At 41.0% G+C, this 19,984-nt stretch overlaps 1 protein-coding gene across 4 annotated transcripts in view; it reads left to right on the top strand.

The window, feature by feature from the left end:
* The window catches only part of LOC105684971 (GTPase-activating Rap/Ran-GAP domain-like protein 3), a 65,330-nt gene that overhangs the window by 21,954 nt on the left and 23,392 nt on the right, over nucleotides 1-19,984 (top strand). For 3 of the 4 annotated variants that reach the window (XM_020851173.2, XM_020851172.2, XM_048650962.1), the window contains exon 2: nucleotides 18,630-18,699. In XM_020851173.2, coding sequence (XP_020706832.1) covers nucleotides 18,630-18,699 — 70 coding nt within the window. Of the gene's footprint in view, nucleotides 1-14,570; nucleotides 15,897-18,629; nucleotides 18,700-19,984 lie in introns of those variants that run through there. The other variant, XM_012398734.3, reaches the window with a different exon arrangement.

The raw sequence follows: 19,984 nt of genomic DNA, 5'->3' as shown, positions 1-19,984 counted from the left end.
TAAATTTATTATTTCGTAACCGTGTCGTTCAATGTCCGTCGTCTTGCTGGCTCAACGTTACACAATGGAGATTAGGTATTGCAGGCTACACGCATTGTGCAATACATTTACATGCACACGTACACACTCTTCGAGTTCTCGTACGATGTATCGGTCGTTTTTTAATATTCGTGTCATCGTGATAAGAGCCGAAGTATTTCGCTGCTAGTTTGAACCAGGTGCAGTTTACGATTAATTTTTTTTTCCACCGGTTCGTCGACTGCCTTGCTTCTTTCCTCCTTCTGTGACAGGGTCATTTGGTCTCATCTCGAACCCCCCGCGATTGCCTTGAAACATAGCTTGTACCCGTTCATTTTCTATTAATTCTCTACGAAGGCCGGATCGCTTTTCATTCTCATTTGAGTTCCAAAGATCGAATCGAATGTGCTCCCATGTGGAGTTGCGTCGAGCTAACACTATAGGTCGTCTTCGGATACTTACACCATTCTTCGTCATCTATAGGATGCGAAGAATGCTTCTGTTTGCCTTGTTTCTTTTCGGATCTTTTGATAGCCATCTATGTTTTCGTATAAGAAACTTACTACAATGTAGTTGCAGCGACGCTGTAGCCGCTGACTAGGCCATAGGTGCACAACTCGCTCATCGTCTTTCACTTTTTTTTACTAGATTATAAAATGAAGACCAGAAACAAAAAAAAAAGCCCGAATACAGCCGTTGGGTAGGATTTTTTTCCTTGGTAAGAAACCTGAAATTGGTTTAAAAGTTGGATATTACGCGACTTATGATGAGTCATGACTGAAAATAGTACCTTGATGGAAAAGAAAATGTTATGGTTGAAGCTTTTCGGCGTACCATATGTATATTCGTACCCCCCAGGCGATGGTGTGGGCATAGATAAAACTGTATAGGTGTTATAAAATGTGAGAAGCTACATGGTACTCTTGGATTTGTTGGTGCCTGAGTAATGGCGAACAAAACATCGATATCAATTTTCTAAATAATACCGCACTTCATAGAAACTCGCGGTACGATTCCATTATTATTTCATTCGGATACAATCGCCTCGTCTCGGCCCTTACTTAACAATTACAATCAGTACGATTCAACGAAGTTTCATTCAAAGGAATCGCAATATAAATTGAACGCTTCGCGACGTCGATATCGCTACAATATTCGCCATGTAGTCGAAATTAATCAGATAATGGACGATGCAATTGATCTGCGATTCTCTCGTAATCCAGCATACATAACTACGTAGAGGGTGCTATGTATTTTTTCACGTCAACAATAACACGAAGTACACGTAGTAGTCAATTTTCCCGAGTACTCGACCGAGGAGTATATTCACGTGCGCGTGTATCAATAATTCTAGTATGAATGACGTGGAAACTTGCATGAACGATCATTTTATACGGGATCGATCGACGAAGTGAAAGAAAACCACGTTCGTACATACTTCACGGTACGAATACTCTGCCATTCATTGAAGTGCATTCGCTTTATTCCACACCGTTTCATTTTCTACAGTAGTCTCAATATCGATCCGCGTTAGAAAAATTCTGAAAAAATTTTTCTTCTTCTTCTTCAACTTCTGGAGCATCGGGATTCGAAGTATCAAATCTCAATAAAAAAGTGGACGGTAAGGTACCTCAAATCCTCTATTGATCAGTCGTAAAGTATACCGATCAGCGGTAGTACCGGTCCCGCAACGGTATGCAGAATTTGAATTTGCGAAATTTTTTCTACTCAATCTACGTTCAATCATGCGTTGTATATCTTTGGCGTGAATTTATGAATAAGTGATTATTTATGGACTGATATATTTGTGACTCTGATTGATTATATTTATCGAGGAAAAAAAAAATTAATAAGGTGAGAAGCAGATGAAGGAGGGCGGATGGGAGGGGAGGGGGGGGGGGGGGAGGGGGCGGATTGACGTCGAAGGGTATTAATATCTATGCAAATACAGGAGTAGTACGTGGGTGCAAAACATATATTGAACAATTTATTCATTTCGGTTGAATGTACGTTACATAATAAAACGGACCGAATTGCGAGAATATTGTTGAATTAGACCGCTTATTGTATGAGGTTTGTGAAAAAGGGTGGGATGAATAATTATTCGGACAGCGCAATATTACGTTTGTTCATATCCGTCGTGTATGGATATGCCGCATGTAACGGCGTACGTACGTACGTACGTACATGAGCATATTTAATACTCGGCTGATTTTTTCATCCCCTCATAAGTTTCGATTTTTTTTTTTGTCTTTGTGAGTATACGTAATATCGTATACCAACAAAATATTCCGCCTTTGATAGTAAAACATGGTGCTTCGAGAAATAATAATGCCCTAGGGGTAGATTTTATCTCATTATTATACTTCGAGTAATTTTGAAGTGTAACCAAATATTTATAAATCCAATTAACGATATCCCAAAATTGTATCGCAAATTTTTTCGTACCATCAATATTTATACTCTGGCTCATGAAGAAATGTTGGAAAAATATCGAATAACCTTTTACCTGCACCCCGACTTCCGTAAGAATTTTCGACAATTGTAAATTTAGCGGTTCTACCTCAGGTTTTACGTACATTAGTCGGATTTTAATCACCGCATTTCTCTCGTTAGTCACACAAGTTTTCAATCGTTTGTTCAGCTACAAATAGCAAAGTAGTTATTAATTTTACAACCACACTTGTTATACGAGTAAAAAATTGTAACGACGTTACCCCGACCTACGTGAACGTCCGAACACTTCGAAATGACGCGACGCTTGGCCTGTGCACAGAACGTAAATTAAGTTCAATGTAAAGTATCGTTTGTTGAAACGCGAACTTGTCGGTCCCACGGTTGAATATTTTGATTTTGGTTTTAAAACAAGATCTATGTAGCGCAAAATGTCGCAAGAATATTTCCGGAGGTAATTCAATGAGATCAATGAATCAGAGATGTTTCGTTTCTCCTATTCTTATTTTTCTATGAGAATAACTGCGAGTTTCAAGACCCGTCGTCGAGGGGGTAGGAATCACGATTTTGTATAGAAGCAATCTTGACTAATTGGATCAGCACTCGATCGCCTCAAATTGTACGTAATAAATCCCACGTCCGCCCATCACGCGGGCGAGTGGTCAAGCGTAAATCGTCAAGAGGTGCTTCGAGACCTAGAACTCTCGTGGTCGAGGACCCGAACGCATGGCGTGTAATGTATCCTCGAAATTCCTCCGCAAAAGTTTCTGAAATTTCTAGCGGCAAGAATGAAACGACAGTCTTCTGCGACCCTGCTATCACAACCGCCTACCACTAGATTGCGATTGATGCCGAAATTACTTGAATTCACGAGAATAGTTTTATCGAAAAGATACTGGAAGAAAGTAACGAAGATATCCCGATAATCGTGTAATATATTTTTCATCGATCTGTCTAGTTTTATTTGACGAAATCATGCATGCACACAACGTAGTCTCCGAAATGGCAGAGTTAACAAAATCTATGTTAATAATTTTATGAAATAGAGTTCGCGACGCCTCGATTAAAAATGTACCTGCAATATCACCCGCGCATACAACTCTACCCACCCATCCGATATTTTCGAGCCATATTGCAACTTTCACGCCCCCACTGCGATAAATGTAGTCTACAGCTGTCGTACCCGTTAAAATTTGATTACCGTAATTTACATACATTATGGAGACATACCGAAAACTAGGGTAAGTCGAATCGTCTTCGACGTTTGCTCGGTCATTTAACGAATTCATCTTCTCGTCGGTTTGCGTTATAATAACGATAACGATAATGATAATGATATAATAATAATAATAATAATAACAGTAATTCAAGAGGCTATACTTGAAAATATCTGTTTCGATAAATTTGTACCGTGGATGATGAACCGTCTATCGAAATCTCTGCTTCGTTAAATCCATAATGTATGACGCTTGAAGAGGTGATTTCAATGATTCCGAGGTATATATTTATTTAATCATCAGCATGTATAAGAATGCATGTAATGTAATTTCTCGTGTACGTACATATTATATAGACATATGTACCTGAGTGTATACCTGTACATTTATGAAGATGAAACGACGACATGAGTGGGGAAATGCAAACGCGACAGAGAAAAAATAAAAAGGCTTGAGCGAAAAAGAAGCTCGCAACGAAGAAAGAAGAGGAACGTACGTACGCTGCGCCGCAGGTGTTTTTGTCGCGGACCAAGTGCTACTTACCCTTTTAAAAGATTACCCGCAGCAAAATATTAAACAAAAAAATTTCATTCACTTTTTGCTCAAAAGCACTCCCGTTTAAAGCGAGGAGAGGAGAAAAAGTAAGGAAGAAAAACAAAAACAAAAAAAGGTAAAAAATTTGTAGCGCTGCACGTATGTACCTACGTACGTATGTAATTCATTTTCGTGTGTTCATTTAGTCCCACAAGTTGAAATGCCGCGGACGAGTTAAAATGTTCGTTCTGCGGTTGACGTGTTCGTTATTTATTTGAACCCCCGGCCGGCCTCAAAGAACGACGTAGGATTTCACCGTCGATTCTCCCAAATATACATCAGTTCGAACATTGTGAAGAGATGAAAGATGTTGAAATTATAGCGAAAATAAGTATGATTGAAGGCTATCAATTGGGCGTTGAAAAATTGTACGTGTAAAAAGCACCCTCATTGAAAGCTGCAAACTCTGATAGGGATAGATGGGGATGCCCCTTTAAGAGTTTCGTTTTACCGGACTATACCTATGTATATACTCGAACGGTATAGAGAAACCCCGTCTCATTGTCCTCGGGGAAACTCTGGTTCCAGCACATCAATGGACGCCTTCCTAGCCCTCTATATATTACTCTCTTAAATCCGCAGGGGAAAAGATATATTATGTGTTCAATGATGGGGCAGTTTATTGCACCCGGTAATGGAGAGGGACCATTCTTAAGATTAAATTTCGACGAAATGTTGAAATTAATCAGACCTTTTTTCCGACGTTTAAACCGAGAATAAAATTTATGCAAATCGGTCGCTCCAACAGCGAGCGATTTTTCGACAAATATTCACAAGTCGCATCCTTGATTCTGTACTAGGATAAACAGAGTGGAAAAAACAAAGGATTCGATCCCGTGTAATAAATCTTGGACTAAAAAACGAAGGAAACTCAACGTCAGAACTAACCACGGAAAATGGTAGCTAGCAGGTATTCATCGATCGAGATTACCGCCGGAATCCCCGTGGCTCGCAACGAGATCTATCACCCTATCTATTGTGGGCTGGCAGACGTGTTCCTATACGTGTACCGACTCCATGTTTTACCTCGATGCGCAATCTCATTTCCCAGTATGTATTTCTAGTGTGTGCAGTTATCAGTTCACTTATATTGTAACTGATAGTTATGGGAATAGTGTTTACGTAATGTAATTTATAGGCAGCCATGCCTATTTGTCGTAGTTGAGTAAAGCCGCAGCCGTAATCACGTATACACGGTTATAGCGCGTCAGCACATCTAGATAATTTATTATTTTAGCATGAATGCAAGCAGTATTAATATTAGCATAAGCAGAATACGGGATGCGGTGTACATCGTACCGTAATATGTGAACGCGTAAAACGAACGGGGTTATAGTCGGTAACGTGACACTTTTTGATCAAACAATTGCAACGGTCCTCCACGAATTAGAATAACAACCACCGATCTTCATTGTAATAGATCAGTGAAAACGACCCATTCAACAGATTAGGTGACGTTACCGCACATCGAAGACTCTGAAGCGCCGTTTCACTTGAAATGCGAAGAGAACGACCGTCGCGTCTGGGCAACGTGTTAAATCCGGCTAATCGCTAACGAAAAACTAACTATGAATTAATCTCCGAATAGTAATAACTGTAATTTATAAAATGAAAGCCCATCCCAAACGAGTAATCATCTTCTGATACGAATCAATTCGTAAATATCTGTGGAGTTGATTGTACAAATTTCCCAATTTCCTGTATAACTATCTTTTTGAAAAACAATTAGTCGTTACTCCAAAACGACCGAACGTGGCTCGGATGGTGATTAAATCTGAGATGAAACATGAAATGAGATAATGAAACCGGCTACGCGTCCGTAAATTTATTCCGCGTGAGATCTCCATCATTCGCGAAAGAAGTTTCTCACAAATGCATCGATTACCGTATGGGATTGGATGAGAAAAAAGGATTGCCGTATGTTCATCTCATCCGCGTTATTCATCTCGTTCAGAATGAAAAATAATTCATGCTGAATTATTTCACCCCATCCATCTGGTGGCGGAAAATAGCGACCGGATCTTCGTATCGATTCGAATTTGTGAGGGTAAGGAAGATTGCGACTTCTACCGACGCTCAGGCGAAAGCTCCGCCAACCTCTCTACCGTTGCATTGAGTTCTGAAGCAGATTTCTACGCTCTCTTCCAAGGGGTGCGAATAAACTTGTGAATCTGCAAAATACACAGGTCAAGTCAAAGAGTTCAAGCGAGCTTGCAGTTCCCCGTGGAGTTACCATCGCACGTTTAGCGAACGCAAATGTTAATTTTCTGCCAACGCATTTGAACCTCACGTAGAAATTGTGTAGCCCACAATCGATATAAACGGTTATTGCAAAGTTAATTTTTGGCCAAGGAAAGTGAACAAAAAAACGAAGAATATTTGCACTAAAAACAATAACTCAAGTCATGCAGCGACAAATTCTACGTACGCGAATTTGTCGGAGGAATCTGAGGAGAACAATTTTTTTGTATTTTGTCGTCAAAGTTGTAGTAAAAAAAAAATTGTTCCATTATAATGCCGTACCGATTCGATCGGTCTATCCGCCTAAATGAAACCAGACTAGAAATTCAGAATATAATAACCTAATTATTTTACCCGACTGAATTATCTTTCATATTGTTGAATGTTTGAACAAACCTTCGATAACTCCTGAGGGCAGATCAGCAAATGCCTAACTTTCCCAGAACTTTGAAAGTTAGGATTAAAGGTCGACCCTTCGTACTTTGTCAGCCGAAAACCATACTTCTCTCTGTTTGAATCACCTTAATTGTAAGCTACCAACTCTGATTAGTGAGTTTCGAAACTATTCGGCACATCATCTTCTACTTTTTCAATTTTCTCGACGCCTCGCCAGCACATGATTGGCGATAACTCGATCAATTTTATAGATGGATCAATTCGAATTCCAGAAACGGATTCCTGAGATTAAAATACATAAGAATAGCGTATAAAATGAAATATTTTTTCTGACCCAAAATTGACAAAAATCGACGAATCTAAGTTGGTTCATTTGCACATAGACAAGTATTATAGGTATACATTCTGTCCAAACGAACCTACGGGGGTTCGACTGCACATAAGGAGTTCCCGCACATGTAAGTACGAATTCTGTGCAGAATCCGTTTTCGCTGCACGTGCGGACGAACGAATCATATTCCGTGCAGACGTACCGAATCAGGTTCGTTTGCACATGATACGAATCCTGTCCAGAGGATCCCGCCGGTCTGGTTCTGTGCAGACGTACCCAACTTGAAAATTCATCTGTGCAAACGATCCCAGGGCAGAGATTCTCTATAGGGATGAATCCTGTGCAAACAATTTCCGGGCAAACGAACCACCTCCTTTTAGAACAGGACTAGTTAGAAGAGGATATTTGTCTTTGTTTTTCAAATTCGCCGTCAAAATTTCTTCACGTGTACAAACGTCGTGCCTGACTCGCGGAATTAATCGTCCACTTATATTTTATTTTCTTTCTACCTGCTTTTGCTCGTGTACTAAGCTTCTCGTAATCTCCAATTTGTCGTAATTTCCAACTCACGGTGAACAACAGGCGTCACAGATTTCCCCCGTTTAGTACAGACGTAAGAAACGACGCTCGCCCGCACCGCATGGATATACCACGTTAAATTGGTACTTTGTCGGTAACTTTAGCGATTTGCGAACCCTCGGTGGAGGGGATGACGGGGGTCGGTTGGGATCTTAACGGCCGAAGACATGTCTACTCGGAGTTACGACGGTAGTATATCCCAAAAATGGTAAGCGTATACCGCGCTAGTATACATATACCGTGCTCAAGAAGTTCAGATACCGAACGATCTAATTTTTTTGCGTGAAACAATTCGGATATCAGGTACGAAGAATTGAGAGGGCAGATGCGCGAGGACACCGATTTTTTTCGTACCCCACAGCTGCCGTCGGTCTCTTTTCTTTTCTTCCCCTACAGTCGGTACCCACGCGATATTCTACTGGAGGGAGGGTCGCAAATATTCACGATGCATGTACGCGTACGAGCAAGTTTTGCGATTCCATTCTCGTAAATAGATGTACGAAATAAGCATTTTTATACGAAGGCTTTAATTCTTCGAATTGGGCAATCTCAGTTCCTGTCAATTGCAGTTTCTCCAACAGACTATTCGTACGTACAACACAGAACATGCCTGACGTAGGATATACCTAGACGAGTCCGCGGAACGAGAGGGTGCGGAAAATTCGTCGATGTTATCTAGGATGTAGTCGTAGCATAGAGACTGGTTTACGGAGACCTTATACCTACCCTAAAATTTGTTCCATTTCTCGGGGATTCGTTAGGAGCACCGAAACCCATTTCAACGACTGTCGTAGCAGTAAATAAACGTATAAATATATCTCTGGATAAATTGATGTTCGTGTACGTATATATTCTCCTGTCGAAGGGCCCGGTGATTTAGAGAAAACTAGTAGCTGGATAGAACTCGTCCGACATGGAGAAGGAAAAGCGCACGATTGCCGGAGGAAAGTCGAATCTATGGGACGTACTAGTACAGGGCATGGGAAAGCTCCGCGGAGTTCGACGTACGCAAAATGCATCGTCGCTGCTCGGTTGACTAAGCGGACTCCAGGCGCCACCGCGCCTGACCCAGACGATGTTTTGTTACAATCTACGTTTGGTTGGTGCGACGCCAGGCGTCCTAGCTTTAAGCTCGAGTTCGACGCCCGCCATCCACGTCGTCCTCCCCTCCTCGGCCAACGTCTTTGGCGTTGATTCAGAGCACTGATTCAGAGGCATTAAGATTCACAGACCCCCCCCCACCGTCCGCCCGACCCGAGACTCAAAAACGCTTTAATTTCATGACCTAAAACCAACTTCGGTATTGCGAAACGAGACCTGAAGACCTGCTTATAAATGCCGAAAGAAACGGAAGTATATTGGGGAGGGGTTTGTACCTTTAGGAATTGGCATATCTAATTCCACTTTAATTTTCAGTCCGGTGTTTATGGAAATACTCCGAGTAATTTCCTATTTATTTATTTATTTATTTATTTATTTATTCGTAAGGAAATCGAGAGACGATGTAATTCTTTTGTCGTATATTGAATTAGATCGCGTCAAAATACAACTGTAGCGGAGTGATTCTACTTCGCCGTACGAGTTTTCGTTGTTGGTACTTCGAAACGCACAACGCGAGTTTTCCTCGACAAAACACGGGAAAATTATTTCTAAAGTTTGGAGCTCAAAATATTTTCATCTCTCTATATTATTCACTAGCGCGTTGCGGTACGTGGTATCGACTTTCTCGGATTTCGTGTAAACCTCAAGTTTTCAATCTCAACTTTTCCATAGCTATAAACATTACACTGCCACGTAATATGTCATATGTATGCGAATTTCTTCTCTTGCGTAACGGACCTTCGATCTCTTTCTTTTGTGCTTCTCACCGAAACCTCTTGTTTGATTCGAACGAACTTGATTTCGTTTTTCAATTATTAATCAGGGGGATGAATCGCGAAAACCTTCGATTCTAATAACCCTTTAATCTACCGTTGCGAAATCTTGTTCATGTAATTATCGCTCGAATTATACTCGTATGATCACCGATCCGTGGAACGGTCATTTTCAAAGAACGGACACATCGGTAGAATACGAATGACCCGCGAGGGCAGATACGTGCGTAGGTGTGTATAAAATCGTCATATATCTAATGTGAATATACGGGACACGCATCGCCACTTCCCCTTAAATCCCCCTCCACCTATATAAACGCCGGGATACACAAAATTAATGTTAGTGGAGTAAAACAGGTCGCAACTATACGGGCTCCGTACCCCCATGCATGTAGAAATTTAACGACGTCAATGCTGTCCAGGTCTCCCATGTATATAAATCACGTTAATACGTACAACGTTCCACCACCTATATCTGCCTTCTCATGAATTATTTCAAAATACATTCGTAGCGTTATTTTTCGTGTGGAAATTTAGCCCTTTTTTTTTTTTTTTTTTAAATAACTCACGCAGGGTTGTTCGAGTTTCGTTCGGTCGTTCGCGCGCTCCGTTGTTGAAAAAAATCACCCTCCCTCGGAACGGCTCGCGCCGAGCGAAACCGTGACGTCCGATCTCAATTTAAAGGTTGTTCGGAACGATAACAACGCGCATAACGTACACACATAGCGTACGTATGTATTATAGGATGCCGTACTGACCTGCTCGGAGGTCGTAACGTTCGGTAAACAGATTGGGGTTAAGTGTTGAACATAGGAAAGAGCAAGCAGTCAATATAATCTTCGCTTCTATCTGGTACGTATAGTACGTGCTCCGACTTTACCTACGACACCGTATCGCGGCTAACGTAAAACCAGTGTCTACCTACATCATCGACGTGTACGCGGTCGTGTATGTATGGTCGAATGATGGTATAATACTCGTTGGTTATATGCAGATTTATACCTTTTGCGGCGCGTTCATATCTGCTGCGTACATGTGAACGACCATTACACTTTCCTACGTCAATGTCTAGCCAGCTAGTCAGGTTTTACGCGAAACGCTCGGTCGGCCGGAAGCAAACGCGGGCGAGTGTGAAATATATCTATCGAGGGCGTTGGGGGGTCGACGAAGAAGGGGTGCAGGAAAGAAAAGAGAGAAGTCGAACGAGAAGAGGAAGAGGAGACTAGAAACGTCGACGCCGAACACTTTAACGAGGATAACAACGTCGTCGTGTTATATTCTCGGAGATTACGAATACTCGAAAACTGTTTTACGTGTATAAAATATACATATGTATGGTAACGGCACAGGTACGACGCACGTGGGAAATGGAGTACTTTTGGCCGACTTTGATTGCGACTGTTTTCAAACCTGAAGTAGGGGGGAAGGGTATGGAATACGGTTCGCTCGACGATTGGATATCCCTTCAAACATTTGTCGAGTACCAAATACTCGTTTAATCATTTATAATTACTCGTGGCGCGCCGGAGTTTTCGATTTTCTGCAGGAGCCACTTCACTGTCTTCGCAAATTTTGCGGTCACACCACGCGGAGTTCTGTTATTATTTTACGCCACTCTCGTCATTTGGTAATTTTTTTTTTTTTTTTTTGTTTTTTCGAATCATCTCGATTCCCGTAACGCGACGTTCGACGTACTTACATAAAATTGTACCTATGTATTAGAAACGCACTTGAGAAAAAAGCACCGTCGAATGTCAGCTGCGCAATCGATGGATCGATATGTGCTCGCCACTTTACATTCCTCGATTTTTTTACTTCTCTTTTTCACAGTCCGCGTCGCGATGTGATTTGAATGATAATGAACCCCGTGATTCACTTCTTTCTCGAAAACCAACCAAAACTTTACGAACCCATCTCAAACCTCGCTGGGATTTTACGCGCTAATATAAAGTCGCAAGTTCAGTCGGGACCCGACAACTTTATATCACCTCATTGTAGGATCAATACATTTCAAAATTCTTCTAGGATCGGTAAATTCTTACGTTTCATAATCTCCCAAGGTCAATTTTTCAGTGACCTCTCTCACTTTCGGTAACCACAGAGGTAAAAATTATTGTCGAAGAAGGAAAACAAATAAATACCAAAAAAAGTATCGATGAACACAAATGATCGTGTACTTAATCGTGCTTCTCAATTAATTTAATTGGTTTGTACGAGAGGGTGAAAGGCAGTTAATACTGCGGAAGATAAAAGTTTTACGGCTTGTTTAGAATGTAAGACGGCGGTAATCGATCACCCTATCTTTTAATTGGGTTACGATAACAGGAAGTCCATATTATACTCTTCACGATATTACGCACCATATGTATAACGTTATAAATTCGACCGTCATTCGTCACATGACGATAATAACTCAATTACATTGGCAAACTTTCGATCGACGATCGCCCGCTACCGTACGATGTGTGAAAAAGAAAAAAACATACCCATAGTACCTCTAATAGGAAAAAAAAGACGTACCCCATTTCCTTGTAGGTTCAGTTATCGTGCTGCAGCACCGTGAACTCGCTTATCTTTATGTAAACTACGTGTATAAGTACATACAATAAGGCTGAAGATACATATACGAGACAAAAAAAAAATAAAAAAAAAAAAAATGACCAGCAAACGCAAATGACTCGGTAACACGAAACGAAGGTAGGTAGATGTGGGTAATACGTGCGCGGTTCAAAAACGGTTTAAAATTGGTCTCGAATTTTCATACATCGTTATATTCTAGACATGTTGATTCCACGAGGGAGACGGATGCAGTATAATTTAATTACGATTGTTTCTCGTGTCTCTAAAAAAAAAAAAAATACACGAAAATGATGAAATAACGTCCGTTCAATGCCCCATCGAAAATTCATTGTAGATACAGATTATTCATGAAGCTATTGAAAGTACGTGTGTGCATAAGTATATTTATGGTTGATGGACGTAATCAACGCGATGGCCTTCCTACCTTTCGTCACATGGCCGTATGGCGCGTTTTATACAGACTGAAAAAAAAAATAATTGAACAAAAATTGATCGCCGCATTCCACCACGTGTAGAATGTAGAGTAAAACTATACATCGATCTGAAACGATATACGTGCGTGAAACTAGACCATAGTCCTGTTTTACTACCGAAAATATTATCGCCCGTAACTTCTAAACGGCTGGATAAAACGAATTTCCCTTCGGAGGATCGCCAGGGTCCGAGAAAACGACGCTGATAGACGCCTGAAAATGTTCAAACCTACGAAAACCCAAAAAATCCGCTGAGCAAGATAGAATTGGAGATTCATCGAACAGTCGTTCGGCAACCATATTGGATGAATCGTCAATTGGCCAATCACCGATCTAACTATAGTTTGGCAACGGTATCGAGCGGCCATTATTCTAACCTCTACGATCTGTAAAAAATCGCCAATCGAGAAATACGTTTGGTACGACCCGGTATTATTACACACATTTACATGACATGGTTGTATGAAGCTGTGGGAGTTTGACGAATCTCGTGCAAATACACGTAAAAATATTGTGACGATAGAAGTCGTTTTCAAAAACTCATCAACGCTTTGAAAACTCTACATATTTTGACGTTGTACGATGGGTACCGAATTTTCCACGTCCAAGTATCGTGTGCATACGTAGATACGCGCGTTACACACACCGTCTGAATTTCAACTCGCTCAATTTTCTCACATATAAAAAGATATCACACGAATAAGGTGTTCGTGCAAACGTATATAGTATAGCCCGCCTGTTGCTCATGAGGCATGACAAGTCGAACACCACCATATACTCCATATTCCTGGTCATGTTCAGCTTCTTGCTGCCTCAAATTTCATCATCTCTAGTAGAATGGTCAAATCGCAAACGGACAATAACCAGTTGTCACATGAAAGAAAAACAAAAATAGAAAGAAGAAAGTTCACAATCAGTACAGGGTGAGTCACTCGAAGCGTCGAGAATGGGCGGGACTTGACAGGCACGAGGCCCCGCCCCTTCAGCCAATAAACAACCACTTTCCTATACCGAAAAATTGTATTTGATATTTTTGTAAGAATTTCGTCCAACCAAATTCTTCTAGCTTTCAATTAGCCGAATGGGCTAGGTCTCGTGCCAATTGAGTCCCTCCCATTCTCGACACTTGAACTGACCTACTCTGTATATGGTGTATCAATTTATATTTATTCTATATCACATATCATTCGTGGCTAGAAGAATTTCATCCCTCGTTTTTCTCTATCGGCGTGAGATGAATAAAAAAGATGAAAAAAAGAATTTGCATCGGTGAGGTGGATAGCAAAAATGTGTTCAAGGTTTTATAACTCTGAAGAAAGAAAAAAAAAAAAGAAAATTGAAAGAAAAAAAAAGGAGCACGGGTTAGCGAATAGTGGCAACGTACCGGAAAGTAAAATGCGATACGGTGGAGATAACCCGAACGACACGTAGTTCAATCTACTTCGTTGCGACTTATACTTTTCGCGTATGCACAATGTAGGTATACGGTATGTTTACGTATATTTTCAACTGAAAAAAACCTAAGGTAAGTAGGTAGGGCATGCGTAGTGTACGAGTGCATCAATCTTTTGAAACCGCGGGACCACTTTTCTTTGACCCATCTTGTACAGGTGTAGAGTACGGTGTTATAAGGTATGCATGGTACGCTATCACGGTTCTCCGCCGACTACGTAGGAAAATGTGTCAGTGACGAACACCACCACATCGTCGACACCTCCTGGTGCCAAACGAATAAGAGTCGACCAGCTCGAGTTGGGGTAGGTTTAGGTCAGGTTGGGTCGCACGCGACGCCGCGGATACGCGTTCACCGCTGCGGGAATCCTGGCCCAGTCGCGATCCGGACGCGAAGCGGTACGTCCTCGGAAAGTGGCTGATTTATACGTGTCGTAAAAATTTGGAAAACACGCATCGCGTACTCTGATTTTCCGATAAAACTTATTCGTCGCCATTGACACGATCTACCGTGAGCAAAATTTGTGGAAAAAAAAAAATAAGAAAAACTTTTAAATACAGAAACGCGAAGGAACAATTTTCGTTATCAACTTTTCCGTTTCCGCTAGAAAATGCTGTGAACTTATTTCGCGGATTACCTTATCGGAATCAATGTACACCGCACAGTTGAAATAGTACGAGTTGGAGCAAGAAGCAGTATGAATTAATCAAAATTTAGAGTGGCACCGGAAGAATCGATCGAGAGACTTGCATACTATAATTTTTTAATAGTATTCGCGCAATGATTGCGGTGCGATAAGAAAAATCTAGTGCAGTGGTTGGATTCAAATTCGAATGGACTGTACGAGCCATTCCAGAAACAAATTAATTTTCGCAACGATCGTAAGAGGTTTACGATTACACGAAGAACCGATGAAGGAAATAAGGAGAACGATTTGAAATCACGTGTGTCGAACGTTACAAACCGAATACAGTTGTGTTCGACCCAGTACGGTCACACGTACCTGTTACCGCGCGTATGTGCTTCGGCAGAGAACACGCGACTCGCGTATTACATCGGTAGATACATATTCACCCTGTGAATATAAGAAGAAAAGGTTCCTCGTTAGCGTCGTGTCATTTGTCAATATTTCATTTGGGCGATCGTCCGTAGGTACCAGGAAATTCCTTCTCCATCGTCACGTTATACGAACATACGTTGGTTACTCGTGAGTATTCCAAGGATGGTAATAACAGACATGAACGTGCCAAGAAATAAGCTTGACCTTTGAAGGATGAATTAGTGTGGAGAGACTATAAAAATCGTGGACAGTGGACGATTTGGAATACGTATGACCGGGTGGGGGAAAAAAAATACTTGAAAAATCGACCGAGGCATGTTGTGTCTCGACATGAAGCTAGTGTCACGTTTGAGAGGATTATCGGGGTCCTCTTCAGCGTCCTCGAACTCGGCTTCCGACGGTGCGACACCGCGAAGAAATCGTGGGGGTAGCATAAGCAGCGTTGTACTCCCGTCGAACGATAACGAAAGTGACGATGACGATCGTTTCTCAAATTCGACCGACAACACTTTTGCATCGGCAAGTCCACCGCCGAGAATCGCTAGGGACAGATCACGCTCGGTTTGCGTTCCTGTACTCAATTCATCGCAATTACGACATTTGCATCGTCGTGCCAGCCATAACATGTACGTATGGAATATACATGTCTCTCTATTTCTTTCAAGTATTATCCTCCGCAACCGCCTTCGACGTATAAGGTCATACAGAGTCGGGGTGTCCCATTTCGATCTTACATCGAACTCTCGGGACTCGAAGTGAAGTAAATAAAAGTTTTTTTAAGAGTGAATTTTCTCCACCAAAAATCTGAAAGAGGCTAAAATTCTGCACTCAAGAGTAGCTACATACATATGACCTGAAGTCAATAGGTACTCAAGTAGAGCCGGTCGAAAAAGTTTGCTTGCACATGGGGCCACGGTCTCGCTGGCACGCTTGCGGGCGCTGCACCACCACCGCGACTTTTTTGACCGGCTCTACCTGAGTACCTAGTGACTTTAGGCCATACGTATATAACTACTTTTGTAGTGCAGAATTTCAGATTTCGGAAAAAATATGTCATCATTTGAGAAAAAAAAAACGAGCCGACCTTAATTTGACCTCTACAAGGGCACTTAAAAAAATTGGATATATGTTTTTTCCCGCCTCGAACCCTTAAAGTTTCCAGTCGTTTGTTTCAAAATAAATCAGGTGTAAGATTGAAATGGGATACCCTGTATACTCCGGTTTTTAATGGTCTTTTAATTCATCAACCTAATGTATTAACTTCGATCAGATTTATCGACCTCTGTACGTGGGATGCGTACATATTTGCTCGTTACATCATCATCTGGTTGTCCGGCTCTTGATGTTGATTACAATTTTCTCAACCACTTTCCACTTTCGTCGCTTTTGAGCGAGGGTGTCATTTTTTTTGTAGGTACCGCGATTCGTAAAAAGAAAAAGATAACGAGGGTAGCGCCGCGATTGTCCCATCTTGCGTAAGCTTGTCCGAAAAAAAGCAATTTCGTGCGAAACGTCCTTTTACTTTTACACTGTTATATGTTAGTTCGGTATCCAAAGTCATCCTCTTCCTCAGCGTTCCTTGAAATCTATTTTCCACAGAATATTTTTCACCGCCGTATACGTATAGGTATACATACACACGAAAAAAGACCGCGCGAACAATTTATGGTGTTAACCTCTCAACCCTCGAGTCTATTTTCCTTTCTTCAATCTTAAATTTTTAAACAACGAAGCTCCGGGCATGGAAAATAGGAATTTATGGGAGGCGGTTCAATCGACTTACGGTTACCGAGCTTTGGAAGGAAGGGATCGCCCGTGTTCCTGTCGCTGGTGAATTTCAACCTTTCAAAACGTGCATAGGAGCATTTCGCAGAGAGAGCATTCGAATACCTGCAGATTTTGATTTCCATCGCACCAAATGTCTGTGTGTGCAATGAATTTGGTATTTTTCGAATAAAACCTGCGAAAAAAATGACAAGAATTGAAGTGTCGAGAATTTGGTTTACCGAGATCGGGGGTTTTGTAAATTCGCTTTACTAAGTAAGCTCGAGAGAGAGCTCGATTTCCCGGATCATTCAAATGGAAATTCGATTCGTCTTTTGAGCCACGTAATGTTCCAACTGTTTGAAAATTTCTTTCCAATACTTTGGCAAGTATAAAAAAGAAAGAAGTTCAAGGACATGTTCGAGAAGGATTTGAACCGTGAATTTCGTAAATAAATCAGCAGCAGCTTGCAAGATGGCGATAAGCTCATTGTCAGATTCGAAATTGAAGTAAAATCCAATGAAATTTGCGTATAACGAACGACGAAAATCCAAATGCATATTTCATTTCGATGTAAAATTAACACGTAGTTTTCCCTCACAGCAAACATCGGCTTTCTCTTATATCGCTCTTGTGTGTTGCTCGCATTAAATAGTGAGTTTAAGCTCTCTGTGTTTGCACGCACCCGGATCTCTAACGAGACATGCGTTGGCTGCGAGTACGCAGGCTACGAAAAAGAAACTCTGGTAGCATAAGGGTTGAGCAAAGTTTCGCATCTTTTCTTTCCATCTTTTGATTTTTTCCTTTTTTTTTTTCTACTGCTCTTCGTCGTTAGTTACGACGTAGAATTCGGCCTCCGAACGAAGTTTTCTCAGTTCACGATATCGTGCGTGCAAGTATTTCTTTACGCCACATTCGGCTAAGGAATGTGTACGTACAGGTCCGCATGGCACGAAAAAGGTAAAATCGAAGCAAGTTGGGAACCCCGATCCTATATGCGCGTGGACAAGACTCGAGTCTCACCCTTTCGATCGCTCATTAACCTATATCCCCGGTAAGATAATGCCGACTTGGCTCTTTTTAATTATTATTTTCCGTTCCGCATTCTCACCCAACTCTCACCCAAGTCTGTATATATCTATTCTTTTCTCTCAAGTCTTTCTTTCTCCCTTTTAATTTTCAATTTTTTTTTTCTTTTTCTTTCACTCACTCTCAGTCTCACGTTTCTTTGAATTTTTCTCTCCAGTTCTTAATAGTCCCTTATTTTTAAACTCGCTGAGGGATATTATTTTTTATAACTTTCGCATAATCCCGTTTATCGGTTCAGTTTTTATATTTCTTTTATTTTAAAGACCAAAGAGCTACCCGTTGCGATTCAAATTTATACACCGGATAATACTTGAAAAACGAAAAGGAAATTCGCGTGAAGGGTGGTCTGATTGAAACGACGAGTGCACGTAAGAAAATAATCATAAAAATCAAACGAAACGAACAATAAGGAAAATAAGGCGAACGGACGGACGGAGATATCTTGAGGATTTGACCTCCAGCGTTTATTGAAATACGTCAAAATTTTCTTTCTTCGCTTGTTTCAGCTCACCAGCTACTGACACGGTATCACGAAGGGGCGTCTTCTCGAGGCGGTACTATGGCAGCATCGAAATGGTAAGGCCAATTGGGTTAATTTCTGATTTGTAACCTAACGAGGAGATTCGATACACGCGGGTTACATGACGCGGCACGTGTTCTTTATTGCACAGATATTCGTACAACGTAAATAGGTATTCACGTACACACGCGCGTGGTACATGATTGTTATTATAATATTCCGTATACTCGTGCACCGTTTGACGAATGCACTTGTCCGCGATGAATGGGAGAACGTGACATACCAGCAGAAAAAAATTATCCGTAAGTGACGCCTCATAATTTGTTTCAATCTTCGGTCTTACGCTCGACGTCGATCGCCTGCCTATCCCCGAAGTAGTCCAGCAGCTTCCATGCATGCGTATATTAATGTCATTTTCACATTCACTCGCGGTTTTCAACGTCACTTCGTTACATAACCGGTGTTGAAATCTTTTCAACGCGGTACACCAAACTAGCGACGTGAATTTGAAAAATTACACATAAATATGAAACGACTCGACATGTTTCGAGAGATGGATAATTGCACGTATTGCGCGGGTTTGTTGTTCGTTTAAAATCGATGATATTGATCCGATATTTCTCACTAGATAGATATAATGCACGTATCGATCTGGTGGTGAAATTTGCTCGGATACGTACGTAACTCGTTACTTCGTTGGACACGTATTAGTTTGACTTTGGTCTAATCAAGGCGTCGAAACGTAGAAAATTTATTTAGATAATAATTCTCGCTGCGAATATTCTTCGTTGAAATGCCAGACAGAATATACCGTATAGATCGCAACCAAAGTAATTATAACACCGTGGGCGAATCTTCGTACTCGAGGATTTTAATCTTCGCTTCAAAATTGAAGTGAAACAATTTTTTGTAGAATATATATAGCAGAATCATCGCATAGAACGGTAAACTGTTGCAATTCTGTCTGAAGGCATATCACGTGCTAACAGGGAACAGGATTTTTTTGCCGGGGAATTAAATTGTAATAACATTTGCAATGTGCTGCGATTAAATTTCAGGATATAGTTTAGCAAAAAGAAATTCAATGAAAATTTTCATCTCAGTGGAAAACTGAATTCTGAAATGTTGAGATACTTGATTCAGTATGTCACAATCAGTTTGAGAATTATTTTTATCTTTCAGAAGTTTGACTCTCGCAAGTACGCAGAGTCCGATTGGCTTATAAATTCGTTCAGTTCGTTAGTTTAGGAATTTTATTGCTTTTTATATAGGGGGAGTTCGAGGACTCGATCGATCGAGTAGAGCGATAAGAAAACTTGCATGCATGGTAATAAAACGGTT

Source organism: Athalia rosae, chromosome 2 (genome assembly GCF_917208135.1).
Source record: "Athalia rosae chromosome 2, iyAthRosa1.1, whole genome shotgun sequence".
Lineage (NCBI taxonomy): Eukaryota > Metazoa > Arthropoda > Insecta > Hymenoptera > Athaliidae > Athalia > Athalia rosae.
Note: the sequence above shows the minus strand (reverse complement) of the source record. Positions and strands in the feature narration are given on the sequence as shown.